General features: G+C 38.3%; 1 protein-coding gene across 7 annotated transcripts; it reads right to left on the bottom strand.

Annotated features, from left to right (window-relative positions):
* Positions 1-626: 626 nt before the first annotated feature.
* Positions 627-4,346, bottom strand: LOC135767058 (CD59 glycoprotein-like). Of its 7 annotated transcripts, XM_065276649.2 has the most exons (5): positions 3,272-3,831; positions 3,020-3,053; positions 2,078-2,597; positions 1,702-1,824; positions 629-1,418 (listed from the first exon to the last, which is right to left on the bottom strand). In XM_065276649.2, exons 3-5 carry the CDS (start codon positions 2,124-2,126, stop codon positions 1,318-1,320), a joined length of 273 nt encoding a protein of 90 aa, XP_065132721.1. In that variant the 5' UTR covers positions 2,127-2,597; positions 3,020-3,053; positions 3,272-3,831; the 3' UTR covers positions 629-1,317. The 7 variants fall into 7 exon arrangements, with proteins under 7 accessions (XP_065132722.1, XP_065132720.1, XP_065132721.1 ...); XM_065276650.2 differs by lacking the exons at positions 3,020-3,053; positions 3,272-3,831 and adding an exon at positions 4,295-4,346 and having other exon boundaries at positions 627-1,418; positions 2,078-2,141; XM_065276648.2 differs by having other exon boundaries at positions 627-1,418; positions 2,078-2,141; positions 2,448-3,831.
* Positions 4,347-9,273: the final 4,927 nt, after the last annotated feature.

Below are 9,273 nucleotides of genomic sequence, written 5' to 3'. Positions count from 1 at the left end.
CATGTAACCTTTTTTTGTATGCAGATGATTCTGCATTAGTTGTCTCTCATAATAATAAAAATATGATTGAAAGCATACTCAGCACAGAACTTCTAAATGTTAGTATGTGGATGGCTGATAACAAATTATCACTACATTTAGGGAAAACGGAATCTATATTGTTTGGAACAAAGCTAAAGTTAAAGAAAGCCTTAAAGCTCCACTGTGTACTTTTTTGAGTTAATTCTTAGCAAAAACCCATGTTTTCTTTACATACTATAAAAGGGTACATGTGTGTATGTGCATGAGTGAGCATTAGAGCCAACCACTTTACATCTTTGTTCAGCATCAGTTGCAGTTGTTTTGCCATATTCTATAAAAATACCTTTGTGTGTGTGTGTGTGTGTGTGTGTGTGTGTGTGTGTGTGTGTGTGTGTGTGTGTGTGTGTGTGTGTTTGTGTGCGTGCGTGCGTGCGTGCGTGTGTGTGTGTGATTGAGCATGTCTTTTCTATTTTGGATTTGTGCTCTAGTACCAGGCCTTCTTTTCTGTGTCAAATTTTCAGATTTATTCTGGATGCATAGATTTTTTGACAAATAATAAAAAAGGATTTTTTGCATTTCCTATTCATTTTCAGGGCCTCTTTTGTAAAAAAAGTACACATCTTCAGAACGACTTAATCAAGTTTTTTAAATATTGACAGATAATGCCGAAAAGTCACAAAATCTTATTCCACTGAGATGAAAGAAACGATTTTTTTAACTAAAGAAAAGTGACTTGGGGTTAGAGTTAAAAATAATTTTGCAGTTGTAAGAGTTTCTTAAACACTCCCTCTCTGATCAGAAATACCCATCTTACATAACATTGCTCTGTAATGTATAAAATGATGCTAAATAAATTATACAAATGAAATGGCTTTAAAACAGATTTTTATGACTGAATCATGATTACATTAATTTACAGTATTTTCTTTCAAAAGCATGTAAAAAAAAGGTATAGAAACAATACATTTCGTGAAAGCAAATATGTTTAAAATGATTCGTTGAATAGAAAACTGCCCAAAGTTACACAATCACCCCCAAATACTAACAAACATACACCTAATATTTAGTTATGTAGTATAAAATCAAGTAATGCATTATTATTTTCATTCGGTAAAGAATTCCATTAATGGCTCTCTGGAGTCGTTTCTTGTATTACCCCAAAACGAACAAATGTACTTAATGTGTCAGTTGTAACATCTGAATTAATCATTATTATTACTTATGTAAATAATTTCACTGACAGTGCCGTGGCATAAAAATCTTCCCATTTGAGTTTCTTCTTCGTATAATGTGAACTTAATTGCACAGGTCTGTCTGACAGCATCTGGCTGTTATATAACGGTTGGCCTGAAGAATCAAGCAGTCGGACATAGAAATGCACCTCCGGAAAGAGGAAACTAGAGGAAAAAAGAAATGGAAAACAATCTGAAACAAAGATTTGAAAACGAAAGGAATCTAAAACAAAATGGGCCTTTAATTGAATTTATTTGTAGCTTACTATTGGTTTACAGACAATTTTCAAATTGACTTTTGTCAGCCGTATTATTCTATTTTGAGCATGCCTATATATACAGTTTTATGTTGGTTTGATAAAGTGAACTTTATTCATACATACTCTGTTACATTCTTTTTAACTTCACATATCATGAAGATGTGTAGATGAGTGTACAGTATACTCACAAGGAGTGATTAAGAATCTGGCAGATACACAGGTATTTTTATTATAACCACAAGTCTCCTGCGTGGTCACACAACTTCCACCAGGTGTGCCAGGAACACATTTATTACATTTCAAGGCAAATCCTACAACACAATAAGACAATCAGTGCAAGACATCATAAATCACACGCTTTCAACACCATAGCTGTTGCATTTTTTTATTTTATTACAGAGTCCTGGCCCGAGAGATTAACTGAGCTTTTCTGTGACAACATGAAAAATGGGGACTTTGTTCACATAATCAAAATCTTTGATAGGGAACATAATAACTGTTGTGCAAAGAATGTGTAGAATTGAAACAGCATCGATTGGTTTCATCTAGTATTTTAAGACTCACCATCAGCCAACAGCAGCGCGAGAATCAATGACAGCAGCAGAACCTTCATCTTTCTGTTGAATTACTGTAAGCAGAAACCACATTGGCTATGTTTACACACACAAAATTTTGTCAATCCGACTAAATTTAATTTGATTGCAGGTTACCGCAATACAGCATACATGTACCCCAAACATTGCAATCAAAATAAAATCTTCATTTTCATGCGCATTCTTTATAATCCGAACCAAGCACACAGCCAGGGTTGCCAGACTCGCGTATTAAATCCAGCCCAATGGACATTCAAATATAGCCCAAAAGCCCCCACTCTCATGACTCCTTGGTGATCGGTCAGTTGTGTGTGTGTGTGTGTGTGTGTTTGTTTATTTACCTGTTGGTGACGGCTCCTCATGTGTGCACTAGCCCCGCCCGCTCGTTTCGGTAATTGTTCACCTGTGGTGTCTCGTTAGTGTTTTCCTTTAAATAGCACGCCGTCCTGTCTCTCTTCGCGCGCTCATTGTTTCGGTTGGTCACAGTCCTGCTGCCTTGCCTTGTCCTGTCGGATGTTCTGTGTTTCTCTCTCTCTCTCTCTTCTCCGATCACAGGTTTGATCCCCGGCATCCGGAAGCTTGTCTACACCCGGAGTTCACACACCTGTGGATGTACATGAACTTGACCTCGAATGAACTCTGCCTGTCTTCCCATTACAGCTGGTTCGCTTCGTCTTTAGGCGGTACACCAGCCTCTTCCGGGTTCCAGCGGTTTCCTTCAGTTGTGTGTGTATCATACTGTCTGTCATCTATAGTGAGTGGATTTCTCCCCGGTCCATGACCAGAGTGGATTACCAGTTTCCAGGTTCGCATCACCCTCACCTTCAGTCGAGTGTGTATACTAACCTCTGTTGTGTGAGGTGATTGTTCCTTCAGTCATCAGCCGTGTGTGGATTTCTCCCCGGTCCAAGACCAGAGTGGATTATCAGTCCCCAGGTTCCGGTTCACTGTAGTAACCATGTTTTTTTGGTCAATTGATTACTATGAGCAAAACCATGGTTTTACTACACTAACCATCGTTTAACTATGGTTTTTGAAAACCATGGTTGTCAAAACCATAGATATTTTGTGGTAACCATGGTTTTACTACAGTAACCATGGTTTTTTGGTCTTAACTGTAGTAAAACCATGGTTAATTTTCGCAAGAGTCACGTGTGTATCATACCCTCTGTCGCATGAAGTGAACTCCCCGGTCTCCATCCAGTGTGGGTTCGACGGTGGTCGTCGCGTGTGGTTCTCCTGGGAACTGTGACTTTTGCTCTGTTTCATCCTCTTTCTCTTTTCTCAATAAATTTGTGAACTTGCATTTGACTCTTTTTGTGACACCGAATGATTATTCACAGCCTAAATACCAATAACTAATCAACAAAATCCTTTCATCTTAAACTCGCTAAACAGTTTAAAAGTAGCACAAATCTGAACTCGGCCAAAAGCAGAGGACTTGGCAATGCCACGCTGCGCACAGCATCTCTCGTCGAGTTCACACTTTATCTATGAATAAATGTACAAAGTCAAAGATAAGTTTGAGAAAGTTGTTCTTAAAAAGCTTTCAGATATACAATGAAAACACACTTTCGAAAGGCACAACGCTATTTTATTGCTTTATATAATGTTGCAGAATGTACGGCACATGACCCCATTACCTTAATAATGTGTGGTGCCATTGCCTTGCTATTGCTATTTCTGTGACGAGAATCATGTGAAACGTAAAAAGAGGTAAATATAAAAGGTATCCCACGATTAATGCGTTTACATGCATACTTTTCTCCTGATGATCGGAGCGGAGAGCAGACTACACCACCCCTTTCAATGCGATCAAATTTTCCATTCATTAATCTCAATCGAAATTCCTATATGAAGGCTTTTCAATCTGATTGAGCCACCAATACAAATACAAACAGATTATTTGGTTGAATGTAAACGTACCTTATGTTTAAATGCTGATGGATGATTGCCATATGAATCGATAGATTATTATAATTCCTGCACTGAATTTTTTCAATTTGATTTATAATAACTGTGAGCTCAGAGCCATTTAGGCTGTCTGTATACAATTTGAAAAGGAAAAGAAGTTCTGAAATAAACTTTATAAAATTCAACTATTGTCGATATATTCATTATCTGATTAAATAAAGCATCTATGTCTTATTACTGTAGAGCATTGTTAATTAATGGAGTATAAACATACCTTCAGTGTGTAGTGCTGAGCTGATACAAGTTCACAGGCAGCTTTGTCTGGCACTTATATAGGCTACTGTCATGTTACAGGAATACATTCCAGAAAACCAGTATCGAGATTTTGGACATTTCGTGTTAAAAGCTGGCCAAGAACCATAAAACATTAATAGCTTCATTGTTTGCTCCTGGCATGAGTCATTTTATAAGGCAACTGTTTTTCTGTGCTTCTACAAAGTCATCTTTGTTTTCTCCTATTTACTTTAAATGTTATTTATATAGCACTTTTCACAATTGTTTAATTGTTTCAAAGCAGCTATCCATTAATAATAGTGGGAGAATACACAGAAAAATTAGTGGACAACATAAGAAGCAGAGTACAGCAGCAAAAAAAAACCCATACTATTGAGCGTAGCAATAACTAAGGCTAACTATGGCGGCATAAGTATATTACCCAGACAAGTTATGTGAATGCTTTATTCCAGACTAGCTAACTATTGTGGGATAAGTACATTTACGAGAGGAATTATGTGAATGCTTTGTTAAAGAGATATGTCTTTAGTTTAGACTTAAAGTGATTGACTGTGTCTGATTCTCGAACATTGTTTGGTAAATCATTCCAAAGCTTAGGGGCTAAGTAGGAAAAGAAAAGGATCTACCAACTTACACACTTTTGATATTCTAGGGATAATTAAGTGACCAGAATTTTGCAACCATAGTGTACGTGATGGATTGTATTCTGATGGTAGTTCTTGGAGACACAAAGGTGCTATGCCATTTAAGGCTTCATAGATGATTAACAATATTTTAAATGTATGCGATATTTTAACTGGAAAATCGCTGTAAAGATGCCAACAAGTTACAATAGTCTTTTCTTGAGGTCATAAAGTGTGGCAAAGATTCTCTGCATCTGGTGCAGACAGCATATGTTTTAGGATCCCATCTCCAGCACCATCCACGTCATTCACTTCTCCCACTTGTTTACTCTCCCCTGAATATTATCCCCATCACCTGTGTCTCATCACCATATTCCTTTAAAACTCTCACACTCCCATCCCATTCCCTCATCGTCTGGTCTCATCTCATAAGGACACTCAGACTCACCCGTGCTACTCACTTGGAACTTACCTGTTGTCATCTTCAGTCACCCTCCAGGAATCCTCCATCTGCAATACAGACTATATTATTATTCAGCTATTTGCTGTTTCCGAAACTTAATACATTTATATACTCACCTGATATCCCACTGCTTCTGTGTGTGTTTCAATAAAGTACTGTCACACTTACCTTCAGTCTACTTCCTGGTTCTGAGCGTGACAGAAGACCAGACCAAGGATGCAAGACACCACAGATCCTGGAGGGAACCCGGATCACAATCCGTTCGCTGAACTGGTCCAGTCGGTTCACTTGTCACTACTCCCATCTCCTCCAATTAACCCTCCTTCAGTACCCAAAGAAAAACCTACACTCTGCTCACCAAATACTACTTCCCAAAAAATCTGCTGTTTTGTCAGCTGCCTCTGCTAGTCCCATGTTCCAACCAGCAACATACTCTGGTGAGGCCGAGGATTGCAGCGATTTTTAACTCCAGTTATCACTTTAATTCCAAATGCAAGCTCATCAGTTTTCTAACGATTCCTCACGTGTGGCATTTATCATCTCCCTGCTGTCCGGTCGAGCTCTGCAGTGGGCACAATCCCTTTGGAATTCGGATTCACTCGTTTTACAGTTTCTGTCAAGTTTTCTTCAGCACTTCAAGGAAGTCTTCTGGCAGACAGTGGCAGATCTTACCGTTGCACAATCAGCTCTTTTATCTGCGACACAAAAATCTGTGAGCACCTACGCTCTGAATTTTCACACATTGGCTGCATCCAGTGGCTGGAATGAGACTGCCCTTATTACCGCTTTTCAACTCTAACATCCGTCAGCTCATTGTAGTGTATGATGATAGCATGGGTCTAGAAAACCCAGAGGTGTAAAGAGTAGCTTAAAGCCATACTTGAGTAAAAGTACAAATTCCTTACTGTAAAAATTACTCCACTACAAGTTACAAGTCACCAATTTAAATACGACTTGAGTAAAAGTATTAAAGTAACCCAATTTAAAAGTACTCAAGTATTTTTACTCGTACTGAATGTTGTCTCAAAGATGCACTAGTATTCAACACAAAGAGACATTGTAGGTCCGGGCAGTGAAAACTAAGAAAGTTTATTTATGAGGTTTTATTTCCTAATATAGAAAAGAAATCAAACACCTCAAAATTTTGACCTGGCAGAACAAACACAGATTAAACATAGTCATAGTCTTTTGACTCAAATTTAATTTAGTTTTAGTCATATTTTTGTCATCTGAATTGATTTAGTTTTAGTCTAATTTTATTCAACTAAATGCCATGAGATTTTAGTCTAGAAATCTACATTAAATTTAATTTAAACCCATTTAATTTTAGTCTAGTGTCATTGTGTACTTGAATGTGCCATGCTGAAAAATATATAGCCTAACTTTGTGATATAAATATATGGTAACACTTTACAACAAGGTTCATTAGTTAACATTAGTTAGCTACATTAGTTAACATGAACTAATAATGAACTGCACTTATACATCATTTATTCATCATTGTTAATGTTAATTTCAACAATTACTAATACTTTATTAAAATCTTGTTAACATTAGTCAATGCACTCTGAACTAACATGAACAAACAATTAAAGCTTAAATTTTTATTAACTAACATTAACAAAGATGAATAAATAATGTAACAAATGTATTGCTCATGGTTTGTTGAAGTTGGTTAATACATTAACTACTGTTAACTAATGAACCTTATTGTAAAGTGTTACCAAATATTCTTATATAGGCCTATCCTAAAAAAGATATAATTTTAATATTTAAAAAATTCCAGTAAACTAAAATTACACTAACAGAAATATGATAATGCATATTAAAAACGTGAAGTTGTTCATTTGAAAGATTAATTGTAAACACATGTAGTACGTAACACGACTATCTCACAAGTGCACTACATTTCTTCCGTCATGCATCCCTCTTTACATTAAATACATTACAGCATACTTGATTAAATGTGAGGACAGTGAAATTGTACACTTATTATCAATCTTATAATGTACTTAAGTTACTTGGGCAATCAGTACAGGACCTCGCTGGTTTATTTTGGCTTATATAGTAAGTTATATCAAGTTATGTACCAGCTCATGTTAGCTGATAAAGTAGCATCAGAGTATATAAACATTTGTGCTTGCCTTTGAGTTGCGGGATGACTCTCCTGCAATCGCGCATCACTTTTGCTTTGATTGTAGCATCACATGTTTAACAAAGGGTCCCTTGATTGAAGCAAATGTGATATGCATCCATATGTTTGCTCTTTATCTCTTCTCTCAGACCAGACGCGAACTTTTCGCTACAGTTTATGACATACGCAGCACGCAGATGTCCCGCTACGGTGGCTCAACGCAAGCCATTCAGCGTTTGACATCAAAGTACCGCGAGACCAGACTTCTCCATATGCATTTGATTCGCTCTCGCAGTACTTTGATTTCATACGATTGCTCTGCGCAGCGCCAAATGTGTGTTGCGTGTAACCTCGCGACCACAGATTCTATCCATCATCACCCTCTGACACTTTCGTCTCGTTTTTATTTGACGAATAAACAATGTAGCGAGTAACGTTAAGTGTCATTTCAAATGTAGTGGAGTAAAGAGTACAAATACCCTATCAAAAATGTAATTGAGTAGAGAGTAAAAGTTGCCTATATTTTTGATACTCAGTACAAGTACAAAGTAGCCCAAAAAATACTTAAGTACAGTAACGAAGTACATTTACTCAAGTACTTTACACCTCTGAGAAAACCTCATACAGAAAACCATCCATTTATCCCAACGCCTATCAGCCTGTAAAGATGTCTCTACCGCTGCTCCTCCTCCGCCTATGTAAATCTTATTCCACAGAGACTCTGGCTCTACTGTAGTGGTGAGAAGCACATCATCGCGGACTGCCCAGTTCAACCTCCTCGTCAAGCGGTAAGCTCTGTTCATATCCTTCCCATTACAGAGACCTTAAGTCAATCTACTGTACACCTGCTGACCTCCTGTGTTTGTGTCCCAGTAAATCTACCCTCTATCCATCCCAGAAGAGAAGGCCATGGAGAGGTTATGTGGAAGAAGCTTAAAAACAATTCATCCACCCATCAACCTCCCCTGCCGCTTCCAGTTTCTTCTTTGTGGCCAAGACCGTGCATTGACTACAGCAGGGGTGGGGAACCCTGGTCCTGGAGGGCCACTGTCCTAATTAAACACACCTGAAAAATCAAAGTCTTCAGAATTACTTGAAATTCGGGTGTGTTTGATTAGGGTTGGAACTAAACTCTGCAGGACAGTGGCCCTCCAGGACCCAGGGTTCCCCACTCCTGGACTACAGACATCTTTACTTCCAAACAGTTAAATTTAGTTACCCTCTTCCTCTGGTCCCAGCCACTCTGGAACAACTGCATGGAGCCCGCATCTTCTTCAAGCTGGATTTGCATAGTGCCTATAACCGAATCCAAATCCGTTAAGCTGACGAATGGAAAACGGCCTCCGTAACCCTTTAGGCCATTACGAATACCAGGTCATGCCCTTCGGACTCTCGAATTCGCCAGCCGTCTTCCAATGCTACACGAACAAGGTTCTTTTGAGTACCTTAACAGGTTCTTTATTGTCTACATAGGCGTTTATTATTGTCTCTGCAGGGGAATCCTCCCAGACTCCATTCATGTGCCACCTTCTCCAAAAAACTGTCTCCAGCTGAGCGGAACTATGATATCGGTAATTGGGGAACTGCTCGCCATTAAACTCGCCCTTGAGGATAGCCCATGGTGCTGGCATTTTTTCTTGGATTCTTTTTTATCTAATGGGAGCAACAGTGTCTAGCGTGCTAGAACAATTGTTGTTCAAGGTTTCTATTAGAGCATCCAGATCTTCATGTTTATCTGC

This window comes from Paramisgurnus dabryanus, chromosome 6, assembly GCF_030506205.2.
Source record: "Paramisgurnus dabryanus chromosome 6, PD_genome_1.1, whole genome shotgun sequence".
In the NCBI taxonomy this organism is placed as follows: domain Eukaryota; kingdom Metazoa; phylum Chordata; class Actinopteri; order Cypriniformes; family Cobitidae; genus Paramisgurnus; species Paramisgurnus dabryanus.
The sequence above is the reverse complement of the archived record's forward strand: the minus strand, read 5'-3'. Positions and strand labels throughout refer to the sequence as shown.

Coding starts and splice junctions, on each gene's coding strand:
- LOC135767058 (XM_065276650.2), bottom strand. CDS start 2,126: ATGAAGGTTCTGCTGCTGTCATTGATTCTCGCGCTGCTGTTGGCTGAT. Junction 1,825..2,077: donor CGCGCTGCTGTTGGCTGATG/GTGAGTCTTAAA, acceptor ATTGTGTTGTAG/GATTTGCCTTGAAATGTAAT. Junction 1,419..1,701: donor CAGATTCTTAATCACTCCTT/GTGAGTATACTG, acceptor TTTTTCCTCTAG/TTTCCTCTTTCCGGAGGTGC.